Source organism: Varanus komodoensis, unplaced genomic scaffold, assembly GCF_004798865.1.
Source record: "Varanus komodoensis strain SLA01 unplaced genomic scaffold, ASM479886v1 scaffold3, whole genome shotgun sequence".
Classification (NCBI taxonomy): Eukaryota; Metazoa; Chordata; class Lepidosauria; order Squamata; family Varanidae; genus Varanus; species Varanus komodoensis.
In genome coordinates, this window is record NW_025335761.1 from 57,110,356 (window position 1) to 57,137,235 (window position 26,880).

At 44.8% G+C, this 26,880-nt stretch overlaps 1 protein-coding gene across 2 annotated transcripts in view; it reads right to left on the minus strand.

Annotated features, from left to right (window-relative positions):
* Positions 1 to 26,880, minus strand: part of JAG2 (jagged canonical Notch ligand 2) — a 119,186-nt gene that overhangs the window by 47,877 nt on the left and 44,429 nt on the right. For both annotated transcript variants that reach the window (XM_044435590.1, XM_044435589.1), the window contains exons 3-5: positions 22,223 to 22,277; positions 7,243 to 7,497; positions 1,712 to 1,772 (exon numbers count right to left, since the gene is read on the minus strand). In XM_044435590.1, the coding sequence (XP_044291525.1) occupies positions 1,712 to 1,772; positions 7,243 to 7,497; positions 22,223 to 22,277 (371 nt within the window). The remainder of the gene's footprint in view (positions 1 to 1,711; positions 1,773 to 7,242; positions 7,498 to 22,222; positions 22,278 to 26,880) is intronic.

Consider the following 26,880-nt stretch of genomic DNA (forward strand, 5'->3'; position numbering starts at 1 on the left):
AGGTTGTCATATAGTTCCAAGTAAATCTATGCACTACAGACTACATTTCAAGAAAGATCTGACTGACAAGACAAAGATTGGAATTGATGCAACGTAGGGCCACAAGGATGGTGGCCGGATTGCATGGAAAGCCATATGATGGGAGATGAGGGCACTGGGTCTTTTCAGCCTGGAGGAGACTCCAAGGGGATCTGTTGGAGACATATAGGGACATGAGGGGGTGCCACAGGGAGGTGCATAGAGATCTGTTTTCCCCTGTGGAGGAGAAAAAGACATGTTCCAATGGATCAACGCTCAGAAAACCAAGGTTCAATTTGGATGCCCGGAAGTACTTTCTGATGGTTAGGACCCCAAGGGTATGAAATAGGCTTCCATGGGAGGTGGTTGAAGTCCTATCAGTGAGGGTGTTCAAGGATAGCCTGGACATGCACATGGTAGGCATGTCATGAACAGAGCTGGCTGGAGCCGGGTGTCAGACCAGATGGCCTGGGAGGCCCCTTCTGACTCGCTCTGTTTCTATGTTTTACTTGAGTAATGCTGGACTTTGCCCTATGGTTAGCTGCTTCTTACTGCAGCAAACTGTTACCATTACTTTAAGCAGGCAAAGTAAGGTGCTATATAGGCTGAACTTTCACAGCTCTTAGAAGTTTTAAATGTACTCCTACAGCTATAAACTAAGGGTTTTGGAACACAACTTCATGAAAGAGGGAAATCCCATTTTTAATGTCTATGTGAATATAAAGCAAAACAATTAAGATTTGTAAGTACAATGTCACATCAAGGATCAGAACACAGGGTGAAGCTATCAGAATGAATGGGTGAGGCTGTGCAGAGAGGAGCAAGCTTGTTTTCAATGGTTCCTATGACATTTTATGGGATGAAGTAAGCAGGCAGAGTTCTAGGATACAGGTGAGAAGAGAAGATTCCAAGGACACTAGGGCAGATTTAGCCCTACCTTTTTGTTTCATCACTTCCAACTGTATAAAATATCAGTCACACAATGATATGGTAGTGGGGAATAAAAATGCTATCTCTGTGCATAACTGGATCACTTTTAAGTCAAAACCTGCCTATCAATATTCTGCTGTTTAGTCTTTGAGCTGAATTGCTGGGTGTCTTGTTTTATCTCATTGTGCTATGATTTTTGTGCTTCTGCTGTATCTGTAAAGCTACTCTAAGTACCCAACCTACCCAGAAGACACACGACATAAAACGAATATATAATCAAAACAAAAAGGCCATTGAAGAAAGAGAAGTGAAGCACCCATTGTGAATAAGAATGCATTCTTCCCAACCACATATAGCTGGAGTGCTCATGATAGGCATTTTGCTTGTCAGAACTAGAATCCTGTTCAGAAGGGCCTGTTCTTACAGTGAACAACTGTTAAAACAAGATGGAGGAGTGCATCCTGTCAAAAGACACCTTGTGTGCCAGATTATTCCGATTCAAATAAAAGCACTTTTCTGGTCTGCTACATAATTCAGTATCTATTGACTATTATTTTATTCCTAACTGCTTTAGAAATTTTGGGACAGAGGATAAAGCAGAGTATAAATATTTGAAATAAAATATGCTAAATCTATGCAACCAATCCAGAAAGTTTTCTTGGCCATTAAAGCCTTCCCAAAAAATCTTAACACTTATCAGTGTTTCTGGAAACCTAGTGTTTTGGAAAGGACACTAAAAACCCAAATCCACATATATACTTACTTGCACTCCCCGGGTACAGTGCAGCCCCCATGGACTAAATTACATCCTTGTTTACAGACAGCTAGAAAGAGAAATAGGAGTAAACATCAGTTAATACCAGCATTTTAGAAAGAGTTGGTCCTGAAACTAAACTGTTTTATACACTGCCTTTTCCAATTGCAATGTAAACTGAATGACACACAGTCAAGCAATCTCAACTACTTCTTGCTATAAGTATCAAATTACACTGACCAGCGCTACCATCTCCCAAATGTAAAGGCCAGACTGAATTGTTGCTTCTTTCCTGTCTGGAGAAATATCTATTTCAGAAAAGACAAAAAGCAGAGAAGAACTTGGAACTTGTGCTTCCTGCCTCTCCAGAGGAGTGTCATGTCTAAAGCTGCTCTTATAAAGTTAAAATATATTAGATTGTCTCAGATATTTTGCAAGGAACACAAGCTAATTCTGGGATGATACAGAATCAATTCTTTAAAATTAAGAAAAGTCTGAGAACTATGACATATTGTAGGTCTGAAGCTTTACAAAACAGTCTGACCCAGAACTGATTCCACAGATTACCTTAAGCATAAACCCCACATTTTCAGATTAAGTTTTTAGAGCAGAACAAACTCATTAATTTATATGTTGAAGCTGTTAAATCTGAAGCATAACAGAGCAAATCAGCTCATCATCCCTTCTTCAAGATCATTCAGGTTGCAAAATCATTATAGTTGATATACCAAGTGGAAGATTTCTTCTCTTGCAAGCTATGCTGAGCACTTTAGCGGAAAGGTGAAATAAGTATGTTTTAATAATTGAAGGCAGAGAGTAGGCACATGTGGAACCCAAAAGGGGAAAGTGATGCATGTTTGAAACCTGAGATCATTTCCTTAAGACAAATTGTAAATTTAATAAAGAACCCAGAAAAAATGCTCACTATGCCCATTCTTTTGGAAGAACTGCATGGTTCTCTGCATGCAGGTTTCCTTACCTGTAACTGTTGTTCTTCGAATGGTCATCTATGCATTCACACATACCCACCTGCCATCCCTTCTGGTGTCCCTCTGTTGACACATGGGCTACATGTCTTTGACATAATCATGACGGTGGTCTCAGTCTCGAACTGAGGTCTTGGTGGAAGTACGGCCCTCACACTAGTCATGTTGAAAGCCAGCCTCCCGCCAAATACTAATCAGTTTTGCAATTTTCCCAAAAACCGCTCCACACATGTGTGAAGAACCCCTATCTGTCTTTATTCTTCATGGTCTCTGTGCATCACACATATGGGCAACTGGAGAGCTTACCTCAAGGAGGAGGATGGTATTGCTCAAAGAAGTATGGAGGAGAGGACAGTTCTATCAAAGGTACAGTCCTCCCTGGACTTGATGTCAAGGCAATAATGTCAAATAAAGATCGACAGGCTTGACCATGTTGCTATTTTACAAAAGTCAGTGAGAGACACTCCAGCATAGAGGGCAGTGGAGGTAGATGTAGCTCTAGTAGAATGAGCTTTGACAGGTCTGGAAAGGTGAAGGCCAAAGAGTTCGTAAGTCAGGGATACAGTATGTACACTCCACCAGGAGAGCCTTTGAGGGGAATCTGGGGTTCCCTTTCGTGGTTCATCAAAGAGAAGAAAAAGTCCTTGAGACTGTTGAAAAGGTTGAGTCCTTAAGGAGTAGAGGGGTTCTGAAAGAACAAGGGTCAAATTATAGACTCACTGATATGAAAATAAGAGACTACCTTAGGTAGGAAGGGAGGGTCGGGTTGAAGAACAACTTTATAATTCTGGAATATGGTATGTGGAGGGTCAATTCAGAGGACAGTGAGTTCAGCAGCTCTTTGGGCGGAAATAATGACAACTAAGAATGGCATTTTCTAGGAGAGGAGACGTATATCACATGCCGACATGGGTTGGAATGGAGGCTTAGTGAATGCATGGAGAACGGCACACAGGCTCCAAGATGGAGGGGGACGTCCAACTGGAGGAGTCAGACTAAGGATCCCCTTGAGAAATTTGCAGATTAGAGAATGTGAGAAAGCTGAACATCCTTGAATAGGATTGTGAAAAGCTGAGATGGCAGCCATGTAAACCTTGATAGAGGAGAACAGAAGGGCTTTTTAATATAGTGAGTTCAAAAAGAGGAGGAGTTGAACTGGAGAGACTGTGACTGAAAAAAAGCCAAAATGTTGGCTTGCAAAGGAAGTAAATGGCTGCCCATTTTGCATTGTATGACTTGTGAGTAGATGGTTTAAAGGAAGCATCTATGACGAGCTTGAGGTTGGGAGAGATGTCCGTTAATAGGACCAAGTTTGTTGAATTCTCCATGTGATGAGTTGGAGAGTCAACAGATCTGGATGAACAGTCTTGCCACAATCCTGTGAGAGGAGGTCATGTTGGTACAGTAGACGAAAGAAAGTCCTGTTGGCTAGGTTGAGTAGGATGGGAAACCAGTGTTGTCTGGGTCACCATGGAGCAATGATAGCAGCAGTATGGTCCCGAAAGATCTTTGTGAGAACTTTTGGAATCAGGGGAAACAGTGGAAAAAGTTAGAATAGTTTCCCCCTCCATGATAGGAGAAAGACCTCTCTGAGGGAGTACCTAGACCAGCCCTTGAGCAAAAATGGTTGCACACTGTGTTGTGCTCGGTAGTGAATAGGTCTATCTATCTGGGTAACACCCCAATGGTTCTACAGGCTTTGCAGGATTGTAGGGTGAAGTTCCCACTTGTGGCATTTGGTGAAAGTCCTGCTGAGAAAGTCTGCAAGGACACTGCTGGTATCTGCCACAGGAAGGACAGTCAGAGTAGTCTGCTTGGCAATGCATCAATGCCAGATAGTGGTGTTGAGGGAGGCAAGCTGCTTTGGTCTGGTTCCACCTTATTTATGTATGCCACAACTGACATGGTGACCTTAAATGTGAGCCTGGAAGGCAACAAGGGCCTTCCTGATCACCAAGAGTTCCAAGAAATGGATATGGTGGCAACTTTCTTGAGGGGTCCATCTGGCCTGAATGGTAGCCTGGCTGCAATGAGCACCTCATCTGAAACGCATCTGTTGCAACAGTCACTTGGGAGTCCTGAGATGAAAAAGGAACTATTGTCAAGTTGGTCTTTTCTATTCACCAATATAGGGACTTTCGGACCTGAGTTGGAAGAGAAAGTCTGGTATGGTGTGGTTGGGTTGTGGCATCGAAAGACCTTAGGAACCAAAGTTGAAGAGGTCTCATATAGTTATGGAGAGAGCAGCAGATGAATAGAAGTGGCTGCCAATAGCATCAAGGCATCTGCCTTCTTTGTCGGATGGAGTGGCGTGCTTTCTTCTGGAGTGGGACTGAGCAGATTCAACAATGATGGAGTTTGATCGATGATGTGTTGAAAAAGAAACTTGGCATCTTTTTCCTGGACTCGGTACATATTTTTGCCGATGAGGTGGTGGGGCTACTGATGCTGGGGATTTCCACTCATGTCGTACTGTGTCAAATAGCACTGGCAGAAGCGGGATGGTAACTGGGTCTGCAGATTCAGCATAGATGGCTTCAAAGACTGGGCCTTTTGCTCTGGTTGGCTCCTGCCCGGGGTTAAGTCCTAGGCTATGAGCCATGCAGAGGACCTGAGAGGAGAAAAGTCTTGAGTCCTCTGGTGCCTGTGAGAAATCAACTGTTGCCGTGGAGATTCCTGGTGGTGTGTCAGAGTGTCTGTCAGGAGAGAATGTAAGCCGCCCCGAGGCTTTTTGCGAATGGGGCAGCATAAAAATGTTATAAATAAATAAATAAATAAATAAATAAATAAATAAAATGTGTTGCTCTCCTTCTGAATGGTGTTCTGTTCTGTCAGAATAGTGGCTAAGTAGAGTGGAAAGGGGTCGTCTATCAAAGAGGTGAACTGTCTTGACCTTGGTCTCAATTAGGTTTGTCAAATGCAATGTGAAGACTAGTACCCAGTAAGGGATTGTAGTCTGAACTGGAAGGGCTCCAATGTGACCATTCCTGTTTGGAATCAATGGATCCCCATCGTTCTGAATAGTAATCGATATCGAAATCCCCTTGATGTCTTAAGATGGCTTGGTGTGGTTTATGAGATGTGGTATCTAAGTTTTTGCTGTTCCAACTAAAGAAAGATGCTCGGGACTGAGGGTGAAGGAGAGAGTGATGATTGGATTCAGGAAGGTATGTTGGGGAGGGTTCATGAATCTCTCCTGACACTGAGGTGCTTTCCAAAGGCTGGGAAGAAGGCTCCTGAGACTGTCTTGGAGTTGCGACTGGTCGGCTTTGTTCCTGCAATGGCACCATGTCTCCAGTACATGGGAGGCCAGGGGGTAATGCAGGTTCTGTGCATGTTTGAGCACTCTTTACGCTCCCCTTCTCTTTGTTAAGGGTGAGAGATTTGGACAGTTTTCCCTTTTATCTGTCTTTTACTGTTTTGGCTCTTTTGCAATTTTTGCCGCTGGAGGGACTAGTGACTCATCTATGGCTGGGGGAGGAGGCCCTTAAGTGAATAGTTGTGGATCCTTAGCATATAGGATGCAGTTCCACAGCTCAGCTTTTAGTCAGTCAGATTGGTGTTTTCTTGCCTGCTTAGTGAAAGTTTAGCAATGGTAACAAGAATCGACAACATGAGAGTCTCCAAAGCAGAACAGAAAAGAGAATGGCTGTCTGTAGGAGGGAGTTTGCTGCTGCACACACAATTGCAAAATGGAGCTTTGAGCATGATCTTACGAGGTGCAATGAAGAATAGGGATTGATGGCTATGCTGCTTAAAACTCCCGTCGTCGAAATTACTTTTAAAACTATCTCCTTCTCTCTTTCTCTCCTTTTTTTTTTGGGGGGGGGGGGCTAAGAGTAGAACAAAATTGAATAGGGAAAAACAGAGGACCTGTGAACAGGTACAAGTCGTCAGAGATGAACAAGATGCAAGGTAAGTAGGAGAAGAATGTGCTCACAATGGCAGCTGAAGAAGAACTGAGGTCTCAGTGGGAGCCCCACCCTCACACTAGTCTCATTGGAGGCTGGGCTCCTGCCAAATACTAATTAATCAGCTTTTGAATCTTCCCAAAAATCTCTCCATGCATGCATGAAGAGTCCATATTATTTGCATTTATATATCACCCTAGTAGCCCAGAAGGTGTGTATGTGATGCACAGTCACTGCAAGTCAGAGTAAATGATACTAGGCTAGATGTAACAACTGCCTGCTCCTACTGTTAGTATCTGAGAGTACTCAGTATTAGTACTAGCATAAACCAATGTGTAACCACTTTAACTACCACTGTGAAAAAAGAGCAATTTCACTTAATCTGGCAGCAGACTGCATTTACTTATGCAAGTACTGTGCTTGCTAGTTATGTGTTGGATTACTCAAGTGAAACATCACTAGTGCTAGAACACCACTTAGTATTACGCCAAACAGTGCATCCTTTTTATCAATGAAAAAACATACAAAACAAACAAAAGATGTTACCAATATTATCAGGGTGTTCTTATGCCATAACTAGGTTGTGAAGAACACATCTAGCATTTTAAGATGCAAGCATACTATTTAAAAATATAAGTAGTACCTTGTTTGCATTCTTCACCCATCCAGCCTTCCATGCAAGCTTTATTTCCATTTTGGTCACATGTGTAGTGGCCCACAAAGTCATCACGAGGGCCACAAAATTTATTGCAATGTGGGCCATAGTAGTTTTCATCACACTTCACCCTAATCTGTGCTTCAAAATGAGCAACATGGCCATTCAACTGTAATGCTGTCCAACGATCCTCTGGGTTGATCACACTTGCAAATGGCACTCTGTCAATTAATAAATTTTCATCTATAAAGGAAAGATACAAAGCAGTTAAAAAGTGCATATCCATTCTGAAATAGGTTAGCCTTTCTAATGGACACACCATGGATTCCCCGTGCCTCTTACTAACACTTTTAAGAGATCATTTGCACAGTTGCAAATTGCATGAATGGTGCAGAATTTTGTTCTTAGAATTACAATGCTATGAAGTTTATTTACTATGACACCCAAACTTTGCCCCCTGTGGTCAGCATGGTGAGTCCAAATTAAAAATACCATTTGGCAAAGCAGATTTTAACTTATTATAGTTGCTACTAACCAAACTGTATGCATTACTAAGTGTTTGACCAGAAGTGCTATTTTCTATTCCTTGTACGGGTTTTTTTAAAGCTAGCAAGGCGGCAGGCCACAGAAAATCTGTGTTATGTGTACGCAGATCAGCCTTTGTTCCCACCACAGTCCCAATCTTAATCATTCCCTCCAATATCCCTTCTGAAAAGCTCCCACTGGTACAAACAGGTGTTTCTTCCCATTGAAAAGAGCAATCCCATGATCCAGCATGGGATTGCATCAGGGTAAATGTCTGAAGCTCTCCTTGCAATGCCTCAGTCTTCATCAGGGTTGCTTTCTTCCCCTATTCATTTTTAAAAGATCAGGTATGTAAGGGCTAAAGACCTCAGTAATGCCACATGTATTATGTGGCCCTTTGTAGTTTGCTTACATTACAGACAGAAGAGCATCGAGTGGCCATCTGTGCATTCACACATATGGGTGCTGCGCCTGCGCAGTGCCTAGGCCGGAAGATTAGAAGGCTGTTTTTGGCGGGAAAACACTCTGCTCCCCTCCCCCCTGTAGTACAAATAGAGAGGAGCGTCCGCCATTTTACTCAGTCTTGAAGACCGAAGTTCGCCCCCAACGTTCGAAAAACAGCATCACAGCAAGAAAAATCAGTACCGTAGGAATAACACGGAACTGACAGTAAGAAAAACAGTCCACTCACTGACACCATGCGGGGCCGGCAGGTGGGTTGTGTGAATGCACAGATGGCCACTTGCAGAACATCAGTTACAGGTAAGCAACCTGCTCTTCTTTGTCGTGGCCTCTGTGCATCACACATATGGGTGATTAGCAAGCTTACCAGACTTGGAGGAGGGAAGGTGTCGTCAATGAAGAATGGCAGAGAGCACAGCTCTACCAAAGGAACAATCCCTTCTGGCACGTACATCAAGCTGATAATGCTTGGCGAAAGTACATGGAGCAGCCCAAGTTGCAGCCTTGCAAATATCCTGTATTGGAACCTCCGCTACAAAGGCCGACAAAGTTGCTACTGCTCGCGTAGAATGCCCCCTCAGAAGTGAGAGTAAGTCAAGTTTTGCCAATTGATATGCTAGGACTATGGTCTGCACAATTTATTTTATTTTACTTTTTATTTATTTATTTAAAACATTTCTATGCCACCCCATTCGCCAAAGCCTCGGGGCGGCTCACAACATAAATTAAAATATAATACATTAAAAATATAAAACAAATTAACAATATAAAATAAGTCGCCCTGGCCAGATAAAATAAGCAAATATTAACAATTAAAATGACGTTTAAATAAAAAGGTTTTCGCCTGGCGCCGAAAAACAAATGACGGCGGCACCAGATGGACCTCTCTGGGGAGCGCATTCCATAGATTGGGCGCCACCACAGAGAAAGCCCTCCTCCGAGTACCTACCCTCCTAATTTCTTTCACGGAGGGTTCCCGGAGAAAGGCCTCTCCTGCAGATCTCAAGGGGCGGGCGGGCAGGCGTATATGGATGTAAACGCTCCTTCAGGTAACCAGGACCCAAGCCGTTTAGGGCTTTATAGGTCATCACCAACACCTTGAATTGGGCCCGGATTTCAATGGGAAGCCAGTGAAGCTGACGGAGGACTGGAGTCATGTGAACATAACGCCCAGTCCCCGTCAGCAGCCTGGCAGCTCTATTTTGAACCAATTGAAGTATCCGGACTGTTTTCAAGGGTAGCCTCATGTAGAGCGCATTACAGAAGTCAAGGCGGGAAGTCACCAGCGTGTGTGTCACTGTTGCCAGGCAGTCGTACTCCAGGTAGGGGCACAGCTGATGGATCAGCCGAAGCTGAAGGAAAGCGCTCCTCGCCACTGCTGTCACCTGAGCTTCCAATGAAAGCTCTGGGCCGAGGAGCATTCCCAAGGCTGCGGACCTTGTCCCTAAGAGGGAGTGCAACCCCATTCAGGACTGAGATGAGACTGGAGAGCCCTTGTCATGAGCAGCATACTTGACAAAAAAGACTACTGGAATTCCTGAACATTTCTGTGCGAGACCTGTAAAAGGCTAGACAGCGCCTAACATCCAGCGTATGGAGAGAGCACTCAATCGGAGTTGACGGAGAAGGAAAAAACGCAGGGAGGACGATGTCTTGGTTCAAATGAAATGGTGCAGACACCTAGGGAAGAAACTCGGAGTCCATTCGGAGGACGACTTTTTCCTTGTGAAAGTTCAAGAACAGTGGGTCTATGCGTAGAGCACACAGTTCTCTGGCTGAAGTAACTGCAACAAGGAAGGCAGTTTTCCATGAAACTAGGCGTAAAGCTACTGTTGCCAAAGGTTCAAATGGAGGTTTTGTAAGGGCCTGAAGTACAACAGAAAGACTCCACGTCGGCATAACAGGCAGAACCGACGGGTGCAAATTTTGTAGCTCTTTAAGAAATTGCGAATCAGGGGTTGAGAAAAAAACAGATGACCCTTGGATGCTGCCACAAAAATGCGAGATAGCAGCCATATAGATCTTTATAGATGAAGGCTTGAGTCCCAAGCGATGAAGGTGGAATAGAAATTGCAAAATATTCTCGATCGAAGCCAACTCTGGAGAGAAGGAATGGGCATTGGCAAAGGACGAGAATCTTCTCCACTTTGCTGAATACAATTTGAATGTGGAAGGTCGTAGTGCATATTCAAGAATTGCCTGGATATCCAAGGATAACACTATCGGCCCCGAAATGGACCTTGACGGTTCCAAGGAAGGAGTTGGTTGCATCCATCGGGACGGCAACGGAGCCGACGGAAAATTCAGATCTATCGGAAGCACCATGCAGTTAGTTTCAGCGAGAGTAGGTCTGGGTGTCGGACTGTCCCGCTGTGTTGTGTTAACAGATGAGGAATAAGTGGAAATCGTCGAAAAACTCCTCTGGACTGAGTGAGGAGAGTGGTGAACCAAGGTTGCCTTGGCCACCAGGGGGTTATCAGAATTCCTGTGGCGTTGCCGTGCACAATCTTCGACACTACCTTCATGAGGAGTGGGATTGGAGGGAATGCGTAGAAGAACAGGTTGTTCCAGTTGATCGTTAGGGCATCTCCCCTTGAGTCCAGTCCCAGCCCCGCTCTGGAGCAGAACAGTTCACACACCCTGTTCGACCGGGTCACGAACAAGTCTATATCCAGGTGTCCCCGTAACTGGAACAGCTGGTTGCAAACCACTCGATCCAACTCCCATTCGTGGGTAGTTGACATCTGTCAGCTCAGTGCGTCGGTTTCTCCGTTGTTGGTTCCCTCAAGATGAACTGCCAGCATCATGATGTCCCGAGGAATGCACCAGTCCCAGATTTGCATTGACAAATGGGCCAGGAGAGGTGACTTTGTCCCGCCCTGTTTGTTGATGTAGAAAACAGCAGCTATGCTGTCAGACGCAATCTGTACAACTTGGTGGTGTAAGACGGTTTCGAAATATTTGAGAGCGTTGAAAATCGCTAGAAGCTCGAGGAAGTTGATATACCTCGCTGCTTCGGGTCCATGCCCCTTGGACCCAAAGTCCTGCACATGTCGCACCCCATCTGATGAGAGATGCATCGGTGTACACTGTCACTGTCGGTTGGGGTGGGCGGAACGGAACGCCAACAGATAGGCTGCGTGAAATAGTCCACCACGTCAGGATGTGAAGGATCGAAGATGGAATCTGCAGAAACTTGGTTTGTAGATCCCGCTGCGGATGGAACGAGTTGTTGAAAAATAATTGGAGCGGGTGGAGCCTGAGCCTTGCATGCGGCACAATGGCCACTGAGGCTGCCATGTGTCCCAACAATTTTTGTATAGTGATGGCTTGAACTGTCCTTTGTCATCGATGGATGTGTGTACACAGGGTGGCCCTGCGGGACGGAGGAAGGAACACTCTTTGCAGGGTGAAGTCGATACGTGCTCCGATGAAATCGATGACCTGTGTGGGAATAAGTGACGATTTCTTAAGGTTAAAACAGAGTCCGAGGTCATCAAGTAAAGCACAAGTCATGCGGACAGCCGCTAAAAGGTTTTCTTTAGTCCATGACACAATTAGCCAATCATCTAAATAGGGTAGACCTGTATACCCTGGAGCCGTAGGTGGGCACAAACAGGGGCCATGCACTTTGTAAAGACTCTCGGTGCCGTAGCCAGTTCGAATGGTAGAACATTGAATTCGAAAATATTGGATCCGACAGTAAAACGAAGGAAGCGTCTATGGGAAGGATGGATAGAAATATGAAAATATGCATCTTTCAAGTCCAATGAGGTGAACCAATCCCCTTCCCTCAGCAACAGAAGAATATTCTGTAAAGTGGTCATCCGGAACTTCCTCGGTTTGATATATCTATTGACTCCTCTTAGATCCAGGATAGGTCGAAGACCACCGTCCCATTTGGGGACTGTAAAATATCTAGAATAGAACCTGTGTAGCCCATCAGTGCGAGAGAGTTGTCGAATCGCTCCCTTATGAAGAAGGTGAAGGACTTCATCGCACAGAACCGAAGATAGTGGTGTAAATCGGATAGGCTCGACGGTGGAACGATGTCAAATTCTATTCTATATCCAAGTTGAATGTTGGACAGCACCCACCTATCAGATGTAATGGACTCCCAAAGGGGAGAGGGGAAGGTGGGAGCTGGAGAGATGAAGTGGTTCGCCGGGACCATCAACGGGGACGTTTCTCGGTGTCAAACCGCCTATGGCCCTGGGAGAAGCGCTGTTGAGGCTGTTGCCTCCTACATTGCTGGCGCTGGTGGAACTGCTGGCGAGGCTGATATTGCTGACGCCTGTAAGGTCTGGACTATGGCCACTTATGTTTTGCTTGTGGGAGTTCCATTCGACGTGCTGTCATACGGGACTCGTGGATGGCTTTGAGTTTCCAATCGGTCTTCGCGTGGAAGAGGCTGGAGCCATCGAATGGCATTTCTTCTATCCTCCTCTTCATTTCCTCAGGGAAATAAGCCAGGGCAGCTTATTTTATATTGTATGTTTGTATTTTATTCTAATGTTTATATTTTTAATTTATGATGATTATTATTTAATTTATTGTTGTAAGCCGCCCCGAGGCTTTGGCAAATGGGGCAGCATAAAAATGTTTTAAATAAATAAATAAATAAATAAATAAATAATAATTAAAAAAATGCAGTTCCTGAGCCACGCATGTCGTCGGAGGGAGATAGCTATGACCATGGCCCGAGAATCAGTGTCTACATGATGTCTCGCAATAGACAACTGTTGAATGGCCACCTGCTTCGCTTCATTTAGGAAGACCTTGGCTAGGTCTGCCTGCTGGTCCGGGAAGGAGGAGACAACGTTTTCTAGCTTCTGCATAATGAAGTACTGGTAACGTGCCAGTGTAGCCTCATAATTTGAAATACGCAAACCCAGTCCTGCAGCTGCGTAAACCCGGTGCGCAATCATATCAACCTTCCTCCCTTCCTTATCTCGGAGTGTTGTATGTCCCCGAGCCTCCCTGCCCTGGGATGACTCAACCTACACCTAATTAGGCTTCGGGTGGCTCAGCAGGAACGGAATGTCGTCTTCTCGGACCCGGTACATAGATTTGTACTGCGAGACGTCGTCTGCGGCTGAGCCGGTTGGTCCCAGGGCTGAACCATTGCCCGGCAAAGTGCGGTAATCAATGGTAAGGCAATGGTGGCAGATTGCTCCCCTCGGACCATGTCGTAAAACCGGTCTGTGCTGGGCCCAGGGCGGTGATAGGCCTCTATCTCCAGCGACCGGACTAGACAAGAAACCAGCTCCGAGAAAGAAACATGGGGCTCATCCAGGGATCCTGGGTCTTGGGAAGTAATAGCCACGTCCAGAGACGTGGAGTCTACTTCCGACTTGTCCGAGTCTTGATGGTAGCGGTAATGCCCACTGGACGAAGAGCTTTCAGGAGATGGTGGAGGTCTGCGTTCCATACAGCCAGAAGTGGACGGTGCCTCTCTCGGGATCAACAGCGAGCAACGGTCTGGAGGAAAAAAGGCATATAGATGGAGTCCACTCCAGGCAGGATAGCCACCATAGCTGTGCATAGCCCAGTCATCTGCATGGCGCTCCGACGAACGGCTCCTACGCCTAGGAGGAGAGTCTGGTCCCTCAGATGGCCCAACAGCAGGCATTGGTGTCGGGGAGCGTTGCTTCGGCGGGAAATCTCTAATTTCTCCATCAGAGATGGACTCCTGTGGAGGAGACACACTCTTAGGCTGAAGAACAGGCCTGGGGGATCCTGGGGGTGTCACCTGCATTATGGACTGCAGGGTCGGTACCATGGCGGCAGTCGGTACTGAGAACCCCGACAAACCCGAGCCTCAGTGTTTGGGGCGATCAGGTTTCTTGCCCTTGTGGGCTGCCTTAGCCGCCTTTTCCTTCCTCAGCTTCTTATGGCCAGAAGGCCTTTCTGGCTCTGAATGCTTACGCTTCCCCTTTTGTTTGGTTGGAGGAGAAGGTAGCTGTTGCGCTTCCGTTGAAGTAGCGCCTTCATCTGAAGGGTGCTGTGGCGGCGCGGCTGAAGTTGAGGCAGGGCGCTCAGGGGGTGTGGCCGGGGTAGAGTTGGAGCACTGAGGCAGCGCAGCCGAGGAGGGGTAGGCCTTGAGACTAGCTGCTCAGATTGAAGGAAGGCCTGGTCCCAAAGTAACTTGCGGAGACGATTCTCCCTATTCTTCCTGGCCTGTTTGGTAAAGGCCAGGCAATGCCTGCACTTATTGGTCCTATGCCCCTCACCGAGGCAGAGGAGGCATAAGTCATGCGGGTCCATGGGAGACATTTTGGAGCCGCACTCACTACACTTGCGGAATGCCGCCTGCTGTGCCATCACGAAAAGGAAAAATGAGATGATAGTACAGAGGATAAGTAATATTTTTGTTTTATTTTTTTTTTTTTAGAAAAAGAATGAACAGAGGAACTACAACAAGGGAAAGAGAAACTGGAAACGAGGAAAAGGTAAGTTGAACAAGATAACTGTAAAGGAGCACGTGGTGAGATCTAAGCGAGAGACGAGCAGGCACAAGGCACAGCGAACGGCGGTTGCAGAGACTGAGTAAAATGGCAGATGTTCCGCTCTATTTATACTGCAGGGGGGAGGGGAGTGGAGTGTTTTCCCACCAAAAACCATTAGCTTTCTAATCTTCCGGCCTAGGCACTGTGCAGGCGCAGCACCCATATGTGTGATGCACAGAGGCCACGACGAAGAACACCATTTCTCAATACAGTCCCTTAAGAATGCATAGCTAGGCTTTGCTAAAGTTGAACGCATACTTCATCTCAAACTAATTTAGATCATTGGGGCAATGGAACAGATTCACAAAAGATTTTCAGATACACAAAAGAGGTTATGTGTTGTTCACTCTAAAAGACCAATCTGAATCTGTAGTTAGACTGAAGCTAATCTGAACAGAGTCAGAGAGAAGAGAATCCTGCTACAAGAAGGATAGTAGGACACAGACACATTGTAAACACAAAGTCATACCAAAACTAAGACAAATGACTGACATAAGTGTGCTATTTAAAAAAAAATCCACTAAAGGCTGCACTAGACTCAGACTAGTCTATCTCCAAACTGCAGGATTCTTGCATGCCTCAGTAGAGAAGGGTTAATTCCAGATTGACCTTCTCTTGTTGCACTGGCATTTTGCCCTTCAACCCACCCAGCACCTGTGCAAGCAGAGAAGGAAAGCTAGAATTAGCCCTTTGTATACAAGGCAGAAAGGCAGCATCCCAACTGCTCAGCAAGACAGTTTCTCATGAGGCAGTTTAGCAAAAAGTGCTATTCAGGCATCTACATCCATCTTCCCAGTGCATATTAGAGTCCTGCCCCATTTATTGAGACAACAACAGTTCTTCGTCGTGGCCTCTGTGCATCACACATATGGGTACTGCGCCTGCACAGTGCCTTTGGCCGGAAGATTGACAGCTAACGGTTTTTGGCGGGAAGCTCCGCTCCCCCTCCCCCTTGTGGCCTATAAAGAGCGGAGCGTCTGCCATTTTGTTCAGTCTTTGCGACCGCCATTCGCTGTGCCTCGTGCCGCTTTCGACTTTCGTTTTGGCTATTCTTGGTTCTCTCCTTATATATTGCCCTTATACTACTTTTTCTCTTGTTTTTCTCTTGTTATTTCTTCAAAAAAACAAACAAACAAAAAAACTCAAAAATATATACTTACCCTCTGCACTCTCTCTCCTCTTTTCCTTCTGCGATGGTGCAGCGAGCGGCTTTCCGCAAATGTGCGGACTGCGGGTCAAAAATGGCACCTACTGACCCGCACGACCTATGCCTCCTCTGCCTTGGAGAGGGGCATAGGACGGATAAGTGCATTCATTGCCTAGCCTTCTCAAAGCAGGCTAGGAAGAACCGCGAGAACCGGCTTCGGAGGCTCCTTTGGGATAGGGCTCTGATGCAATCAGACCCGCTCGTCTCTACAACTATTCTTCAACAAGGTGTATCATCCACAAAGAGACCCACAGTCGAAACGGATTTGGATCCCATCTTCCGTGCTCCACTCCGTGCTGGTGCTGAAATCGACCAATCTCGTGATGGGAGTCCCCTTCAGGGCGCGACCTCCTTCGATAACTCTCGGTACCGACGCGTCTCTCCTAGGATGGGGGGCGATATGCTCTGGGCTGTCTACCCAGGGAACGTGGACTCGTCTAGAATCCATGAATCATATCAACTTCCTAGAGCTGCTGGCAGTCTTCAAAGCCCTTCGTTCTTTCGAAGACCTCCTTCATCATCTGATCATTCAGATAACTTCAGACAATATAGCGACCGTTTTTTATCTGAACAAGCAAGGAGGGACGAAGTCACCAACCTTAGCCAGGCTTTCTATGAGAATTTGGGACTGGTGCATTCAGAGACACATTACTCTGATGGCGTTCATCTGGCTGGCACAGACAACGTGCACGTGGATCTTCTCAGCAGACACATCTTCACTTCTCATGAGTGGGAACTGGATCCTCGTACGCACAACCACCTTTTCAGGCGCTGGGGGTTCCCCGATGTGGACTTATTCGCTACTCGACGGAACAGGGTATGCGAGACTTACTGTTCCAGAGTGGGAACTGGACAAGCATCCCTAGGGGATGCATTCATGATCCCTTGGGACAACATCAACTTCTATGTTTTCCCTCCGATCCCTCTTCTGATGAGGGTCATAGCAAAGATAGTGAGCGACTGTGCATCGGGGATACTAGTTGCCCCTTGGTGGCCACGTCAACTGTGGTTTGCGAAACTGCTCGACATCTCCTGCAGGGAGTTTCTTCATCTTCCGGCACTTCCATATCTTATAACGCAAATGGACGGCACACTTCGTCACCCGGACTTGCTCTCATTGAACCTGACAGCGTGGCGGATTCGATGATTGTCCTTCCATTGGGGCTGACGACAGATTTGAGAGCCTCGAATCCGACAGCTTCTATTAATCCATCGGTATTGACGATTACTTCGACCGCTTCGGCTCTGATTCTCGAATCCAACCATGCGGGTGCCTCTCACTGCCACAGTCTCTCCGTACCATCCGGTTCGAGACAGACCCCGTCGAATTCGAACCCAATGCTCTTGCACCCTGAGATTCAGCATATTATCGAGTCTGCCCTAAAGCCGTCCACAAGGAAGTCATATACGGCTAAATGGAAACGTTTTTCCACCTTCGCTGAGTCTCATTCGTTCTCCCCACTTGTCTCATCAATCGAACAAATTCTTCAGTTCCTTCTGGAGTTGCATCACTCTGGACTGAAGCTGTCTTCTATTAAAGTGTATATGGCCGCAATAGCCTACTACCGTGGCTTAGTCGACGGATCACCCCTATTTTCTCATCCTATCCTCAAGATTTTTTTGAAAGGACTGTATAATCTTAATCCATCAATTAGACCGGTTATGCCCACATGGAGCCTTTCTGTAGTTCTACAGGCCCTTATGAAGGCCCCCTTTGAACCTTTGGCGACTGTGGATCTCCGATTAGTTTCTTGGAAGACGGCGTTCCTTGTAGCTGTCACGTCAGCCCGGAGGGCCAGTGAACTTTGTGCCCTCCACGTCGACCCTCCTTATCTAAACTTCCACAGAGAAAAGGTTGCTTAACGTCTCGACCCATCTTTCTTGCCCAAAGTCTCTACACCTTTCCATACAGGACAAGACATTGTACTGCCTGCCTTTTTTCCACCGCCGTTGAATCCCTTGGAAAGATCCTTGCACTCCCTCGACGTTTTGCATCGTTTAGCCTTTTATCGATCGCGAACGGAGTCTATTCGGCAATCCAATAAACTGTTCATCAAATATTCGGCTAGAGATCAGGGCGACCCAGTCACTCCACAAAGGCTTTCTAAATGGATAGCCCACACTATTGTCTTGTGTTATCAGTTAGCTAAGCTCGAATTGCCTTCAGTTCCTCGAGGCCATTCTACTAGAGCTGTCACTACATCTTCTGCATTCGCATCCGGGGTTCCGATTGATGACGTCTGCAGAGCCACTACTTGGGCGAATCCCTGCACTTTCGCCAAGCATTACCGTCTCGATGTTCAGGCTCAACAGGACTGCTCCTTCGGTAGAGCTGTTCTCTCCTCCGTCCTTCGATGAGGACACCTTCCCTCCTCCTTTGATGGTAAGCTTGTTAATCTACCCATATGTGTGATGCACAGAGGCCATGACGAAGAAAAGCAGGTTGCTTACCTGTAACTGATGTTCTTCAAGTGGCCATCTGTGCAGTCACACAACCCGCCCACTGGCCCCGCTCGGTGTCAGTGAGTGGATGCATCGACAGCTCAATGTCGATGAGAGAGGGCATTTTCGGTACCAACCATCTCCTTTACGGTACCGACAAAACAAAAATCCATTAAGATACCGTACGTTCGGTTGCAAAGACTGAACAAAATGGCGGACGCTCCGCTCTTTATAGGCCACATGGGAGAGGGGGAGCGGAGCTTCCCGCCAAAAACCGTTAGCTATCAATCTTCCGGCCAAAGGCACTGCGCAGGCGCAGTACCCATATGTGTGACTGCACAGATGGCCACTCGGAGAACATCAGTTACAGGTAAGCAACCTGCTTTTCTACTGCCTTCTCTACTGAACTTAGGGGTGGATTAAGAGAACTCTATGCAAAAAGAGAGCCTCCCTTAAAGCTATTTTCATTCTGATTTATCCTTGCAACCCACTCTCCTCTGAAAATACTGGCAAGCAGGGTTGGGATGAACCCTATCAGACTCAACCCTTTCAGGAATTCCCAGACATCCACTTGTGCATGGCCTGGTCTTCCAAAGTGAGTTGAGCCAAGAAGTCTGTGAATGCTTGTGGATGCCTGGCTATGCTACCAGCAACCCTTTTCAGTATCAAGTACAGCTGCTATTTGGGTGGTTGTACTTGGCAGGGGGAGAGAAGCTCTGCTAGCAGCCACATAGGACTTCTTTCCTAGTGAGCCCCTTGTGACCAGCCTTCCTTGTCAGCTGCCCCAACACGGGACAGGCACACTGCTTGTACAGTGAATGAGGCATCATTCCTGGTATGCACCCTGCAAATGCTGGGTGCACTCACAAGGAACTCTGGGCCACTGCAAATCTGACAGATTCCCACCCCCAAATGGATTCATCACATACCCCTATGTTAAAGACCTGTATATAGGCAAACCTTCAGGTTGCTTCAAGTAAATGAAAAATGCACTACAAAGTTTTAGTTCTAAACCTGAAAGAATCAAAATCTATATTCTTAACATTTTAATAACCTATTTAAAAATTAAAAATGAAATCTACAAAAGCCAGTGTTACATATCTTCTCAATGTTCCAAGAGAAAAAAAAAACTGTGTTTGGCACAAGCCAGTGGAGCCAAAGAACTAAAAATTAATAAACCAGCCTTTCCTCTTCATGTTCTCTAGTTTGGTTTGTTTAAAAGTCAAAGTGGAAGCTTTCAATCCTCCTCTGGATGAGAAAAGAAAGGAGAAGAAAGAACATGGGAACTCACCACTCAAAACACAAAGAGGGAAACCATGGTTTCCCATTATATCCACTGGTTATGTCATTGGCTAACAAGCAATACATAATGTCAACACAGCTGCCTCTGCAATATGGGTGCCAAGGCAGCAACTCTATTTCCTGCTGAACTGTCATTTGGCTATATTAACCATGGGATATCTTGGTGATGATTTTATTGTGTAGTTACCCTGTCCAATTCAGAGAATTCTACAAGGGAAGTATACAGCACTATCTTCTGTTTCTAAGCTTCCGGTATTTTTCTACTGCTCTGTTTTCTTACCAAGAAAAAAAAATCCGTCAAGGAAGAAATGGAAAAGAGTTTCTCATGATGCTCCATGGTATGGCCCACTGCTTTCCTCAGCTTTTGCTTTTATGTCCTGTCTACATCCCTTCTTTCTGCTTTAATAATCTGCGCTGTGGAACCTGACACTGGGAATGAACTGCTTCTTTTTCTCCCTATCCAACCTTCCATCAAGTGTATACTAATGGATCTTGGCTAGGAGCCAGGTGCCATTTCCTTCACTCCCTTCTCATGTCCACCCCCATCACAACTGTCAGTATTCCATCCTTCCATGGATCTCGGATATTCAGATTCAGAAGTGGCATGTGCTGGTTTGATTTGAAAGAAGACAAGAGTAATTATTTGCCACAGCAGGATACTGGCTTTACACAGCTTATCTTGTTGCAGCAGTGTTTTAAGACCTCGGTCAAGTCTGTATAACCTTGGTAACAAGCACTAGTTCTTCAGAATGCAGCTCTCTGCTAGAACAGAAGACTACTCATCATTGTCTTAAAGGAAGACACAAGGTTCAGCAGGATTTGCCTACAGGCAAAAAGCAACATTTGTATAGATCAATAGTTGCCTATATTGCACTGCATATGTTGATACTTAGTAGTAGCAAATAACTGTCACACCTGTTCTAATGCTAGCAAAAGGAGAAACTGAAGGAAAGGATTATGGAGTTAGTTAAGCCTAGAGAAAACATAGTCTGAAAGTTTGATAGTTTGAAAGACTATTGCATAAATGAAACTTTTTTTTAACTGTTTAGCCCCAGAAAGTAATGGGTTCAAATGACAAGACAGAGGATTTCAACTAAACATCAGGAAGACCTTTCTAACAATATGAACTTCATTGGAAGGTGATGATTTTAGCGGTTTCCAAGCAAAAGGTAAATAGACTCCTACTAGAAAAGCTTGTAGCAGTAAATTTCCAGCTCTGACAGAGGGCTGGCCTAGATGGTCTTTGAGGCCAGCCTCTCAGATCTATGATTCTTAGTAATTTATTTATATACTGACACAGATATGCAGATTCAAGCCCTTGGGCAGGCTTCCAGGAACTTACCATCTGCAGGATCAAGAACTATGTACATAAATCAGATGCACACCCTGGTAAATGTGCTACATAATCTAAAATAAGGCTAAATCAGGGGTGTGGCCTCATTCTGTGTGGTCCTTGGCCAAATTTCAAAAAGTAAGCAATCAGTCCAGAACCCTGGCAAGAGTTGATATGCCCCTTCTGTGGCAATCTGCTGGGCAGTAAAGTAGGAGCTGGTGGGGGGGGGGAAGGGTGACTCACCTACTTTTGGCTCTGACCCTGTCGACTGTTGGCTTTGGTCTTACTACTGACATGAACCCCAACAGACTATATGCAATGAAAGGCAGCCCTCAAAAGAAATAACACTGCCCAATCCTGTGTAAAATGCTGTATTACTTAGCTTCTTGAGGCAATTACTTATTTACATTTGCATACAACCTAATAACTGAAGCAGTTTTTCTCTGGGCAGTTCATAACAATTAAAACCACAAAACACACTCCTGAACATAAACACTACTGTATAAAACAGAAGTTCTTTACATGTAGAAAGCTCTAAGAAGCTTTAATGTAAGCCAAAATTCTCTCAAACAACCTTTCTAAGGTTTGCTTAGACCAAGGCAAATGCTACTGCCCTAGAAGCTTCTCCCTCAAAAGGAGAACCAACCTATTAACAGAATGCATTATGTGCACACTATACAAGCTCCAAAATATGAAACAGGTCAGATGGCATGGAATGAGACAGTTCGTAGCATACTTGATCTTGAGCTTTTACAGCCTAGATCTAGAACCTAGATTCTAAGAAGGGGTAGGCAACATGGTATCTTTGCTGTTTACTGAGAGGCCATACTCCTCACAATTTATATTTTCTTACTGGCAGGAAGTATTGCTTTAAAGTAAAGTGGTATCCTTTAGCTGTTGTCATCCAAATGTTTCTGGGCAGGTTACTTATCCTTTGTGACTAGGCATGGCCACCTCCTGTATAGTAAAGGAAACTCCATGTGAATTTCCCACTTTCTGAGATTTGAAGATACTGCTATGTCTGATGCAGAAAGGATGCTGTATTTTCCACATGTCAACTTCCAGCCATTCTTAGGCATATATTCAATAAACAATGCAGGTACAAACTCAGCTACACATTAAAGATACAGCTGTAGCTTGGAAAAAGTGGTGCCACAATTGCTGAAATCATTGTTACTGAATACTCACCAGCTTTTGTGTCATTATCCCAATCCCAGGCTTCTATTATTAATGTGAACGATCTCTGAAACAAAAGAAACAGATTAATTACTGAAGTGGAAAAAAGGTAGAATTCTGAAAGAGGTATGAATCTGACTTAGCAGAAACAGGTCTTACCCTCACACGTTAGTTTACTTCTTCCAGCAATAAATAATTCCCAGTAATTCCCACACCCACTCATCAGGAAATGATGGTTGAATGTTTTTATGTCCAGTAAATGCCAATGTTAGTGTACTTACTACTTCAAAAACCTAATCATTACTGGTGCAAAGTACTGGACCAATTTTTGTTGCAATCCCCAAGGATCAACATTGCTTGCTATATATGCTTATATTTAAGGCATTTGCTTACATTTAAGCTTTAGTTGTACAGAAAAAGTATTAACAATGCAAGTTGCCATAAATCTTTCTATTAAATGACCAGACATTAAAGGATCAACTTCTACAGCTTTGCTATCCAATGTGGGAAAAGTATCTAAAAGATGAATATACTACTAGAATGAAGTAAGATTGGATCCTAAATTATCCAACCTATTTGTGGCCAACCTTGGGCAAAGAGTTTTCCAACAAGCTTTGCAGGGCAGGGCTCACCATTAGGAGAAGCCGCTGCAACAGCAATTATGACCACCATTTTGCATCCTCCATAATGCTCCAATGTTCTGTGTATTGTGCATAAAAAGGTGCTGCTACTCCACCCATCTCAAACATTTGGCGAAACTGTTCAAAAGTTGAGCTCTAGATATTACATAAAGCTACACATAGAAGCAGTACAATACCACTTTTTCCCCCTCTGTTCGTGCACACACACCTCAATTTAGAATGGAGATGGGGAAGTTTTTTTGGTCTAAAGGCCAACTTGGTTCGAGGCAAGCATGGCAGACACTCCATGCTTCCTCCAAAAGCGGTTGGGTGCCATTCCCACTGCAGCCATATTATTGCCCAAATCCTCCTTGCACACATACCCTTTCTCTCATAACTCATGCCTCCCTCCTGAAAATATGCCTCCTCGCTGCTACAATTGGACCTGATTGCAGCTGTCAATGGGTTAGTTTTTGAGGGGGGAACACAACCCTGGGAAGGGGATGGTTAGATCCCTCCACCCCAGCCAGAACCCTTCTAAAAATCCTCTGATGGTGGAATTAGACTTTTATTTTATTTTATTTATTTAGACCATTTCTATGCCGCCCCATTCGCAAAAAGCCTCGGGGTGGCTTACTTTTAAAAAACCTCCTTTGGCACCAACAGAAGTTTCTGAAATCCTAATTGTGAATTAATGGGATGGTTGCAAGTGGAGAAAATCTGTCTCCAGTCACCATCCATGAACAAATGTTGCTCTGCAAAGCTTTTCAAAGCAACAAGAAACAAAGCTTGTGGATGCAAGCAGGTCAGATTTGTTGCCCTGGAAGGTACTCAGTAAGAGATACTGAGTCTCTGGAAAATACTCAGTAAGAGATACTGTTCACTATGGAATGTAGTAGAAGAGCCAATATGATATAATGCTTAAGAGCATGAGATTGGAACACAGGCAATACGGGTTCCAAACCCCACTTAGCCATGGAGCTAACTAGACCAGTTACAGACCATCAGACAAACCTGTATCACAGGGTTGTTGCTGTGGGGATAAGACTGAGGGCAGGAGGAAAAGAATGATGTAAGCCACTTTGAGTTCTTTAAAAGGGTGTCATGCCTGAAGCCTCAGCAGAGGCGACACCTCAAGAGGAAGCGTCACGCACCCGAAGGGAGGATCAGGAATCAGATCAGGAGGACTTATACTTGGACCAAGCGCCCCTTCCACAACCTAGCTGTTCAGTTGGTCCCAAGCCAGGCTGTGGAAGGGGCGCTTGGTCCAAGTGTAAGTCCTCCTGATCTGATGTCTGATCCTCCCTTCGGGTGCTTGACGCTTCCTCTTGAGGTGTCGCCTCTGCTGAGGCGTAAGGCACAACAAAGGGTGAGATATATTCTTTCTTATATTTTCTTTCTTATGCAAAAGCATCTTCATGTAACTTAAAGGAAAGTCTCTGCATTGGAACTAAGAACATATTTAAAATTCTAGCAACTACAAACAGCTCTAGCTTCGAACAGTGTTTGCATCAAAGTACACCGCTCACACAACAAAACTTGCTATACAATAATACCTACATAACTCCTTGGAAAGTGTTTTGTGCATAGGAAACACTGCCTGATTCAGAAAGGACTCTGAAGAACATCAAATATTAGAATAGGAAAATAATTGTTTATACCACTGGATCAGTTTTAGGAGTGTCAATAAGATTGTTAAAATCATTCTCAAATCACACTATAATCACATGGCTGTAGAGTTTCCTATTTCCTGACCTAGGACAGAAAAGCATATTGAAACTCCTGAACAAAATGCAAGTATACAAATAGCCAGGTTTTCTCACTAAGGAAACTGCTTAAATTATTATGTCTTGTTCAGTCTTGCAATATTCTCCCAAATAACATCAGAACTCCTCTGCATGCCCCAGCTAACACATGGAAAGATCAGGCTCTTATGATTCACTGAATTTCAAAGCAGTTAGCACTTTCACTGTATAGTACCTCTTAAGTATTTTAATATTTACTCTCTCTATATACAAACAAATATGTTAAGCTGTTACTTGGAGGATAACGGCAGAACAAATAATGACATTCTTGGCGGTCTTAAGTAATTTTAGATAGTTTCATCAGGGTTCAGACTTAAACAGCAGCCGCCTCGTTATACACACATGGTATATGCATAACAGCACTGTATTCTGAGGGTGTGGAATGGGCTTCCACAAGAGGTCGTTGAGGTCCCATCGGTGCAGGTGAACAAGGATAGGCTGGACATGCATATGGTGGGCATGTCGTGAGCGGAGCCGGCTGGTGCCAGAGGTCAGACTAGATGGCCTGGGAGACCCCTTCTGACTCGCGCTGTTTCTATGTTTCTATTCCTGCTTTGAGAGGTTACCTTGTTGAAAGGCCAATAACAAAGTTTAGGAGATTAAAAAACTGACCTCTTCCCAAACTTAACAGAGATAATTGCTTTAAATGAAACACTTGAACCAACATGTAATTAACATTCTGAAAAACAAAGGAAAGGCAGGCCAGGGAAGCCAATTACAGGCATCCACATGCAGTGTAGAAGTGACACAGGAGCGGGCAACTTAGGGCACTCTCCTCAGGACACATGTGGCCCTTCGACTAACTACTATGAATCCAATTTAGACATCTGACTCAGGCAACCCCTTCCTTGAGAGCTCACTAGGCAGCAAATAATAAGAAAAGAGAAGGAATGGCACGCAGAAAAAGGGATGGCCTATCCATTTATAGCCCTAACCTAGGCCCACTACCACCTTTGGCTCCACCTCCTGCTGACACATGCCCCAAGAGATTTACTTATAAAGAAATTCAGCACCCAATAGAAAGGATGCCCATCCTTGATTGATACATTTTCCACTTAGAGGATTGGTCTGGGTTTAGTCATGATTATAGCACTTTATTAATTTATATAATTTCTATGCTGCCTCCAGCTGTAGCACTCAGGGCAGTTCATAAATATACATTGTACAATATATATATTAAAACATAATTAAAAGTTTACAAAACAAAATTTAAACCCACTTATTAAACAGGTTAATAATAAGAAGAGGAAGAAGACGATGAAGACAAAGAAGTACAACTTCCAAAATCATGAGTAGTAGTAGTTCCCCTATACTCCTCACTAGTAAGGCCTCATCTGGAATACTGTGTCCAATTCTGGGTGCCAAATTTTAAGAAAGATGCAGAAAAAATAGAAAGTGTCCAGAGTAGCACAACAAAAATGATCCAGGGCTGGAAACACTGAGAGAACTGGGCACGTTCAGCCTTGAGAGGAGAAGAATGAGGGGGACATGAGATCCCTCTAAAAGTACCTCAAGGGCTGTCACAGAGAGGAAGGTCAAGATCTCTTCTTGCTGATATCAGAGTGTAAATAATCAATTCAAGCTATGACAACCCAGATTCAGGCTAGATACCAGGAGACGTTTCCTCACCGTCAGAGCAATATGACAGTGGATCCAGCTGCCTAGAGAGGTGGTGGGCTCTCCCACACTAGACATTCCAAAAGAAACTGGACAGCCATCTGAGTGGGATGATGTAAACAGCTGGGATTTGGAACCAATGGCGTTCAAGGCCCCTTCCAATTCTACTATTCTATGATTCTGTGAGTATACTAATGTGGTACTGGAGGGGGAAGGCAAGTGAGACCTAACATAATTAAGCTTAGGGCACAACTTTAGGTTAAGAAGGCAGACCAGCTGAGAAGTCTCAGATGCTCCAAACATTTGGCCCTCTTAAAGATGTGGCTCTTTTCAGTTTTGTAAGGGAGGAGGAGCTTTCAGTTTAGAATCAAGGTCTTATCCTTAAGCTGCATTTCTTAATCACCAGTGTTCTAACTTTACTTGCTTCATTTATTATTGACTTCTGCGATTCTTTTCCTTTGTACTGCAAAGCCAACCTATCTGGTCAACTTTAACACAATAAAGCCTTTCAAGTTAAAAAGGCTTTGTTGTGCTCTGCTTGGAAGGAGCGGGAGAAAAGCCATGACAGGGAGGAGAATGGCACATTCTGGATCTCATAGGGGCACTACTTGCTCTTTCCTCAACATGC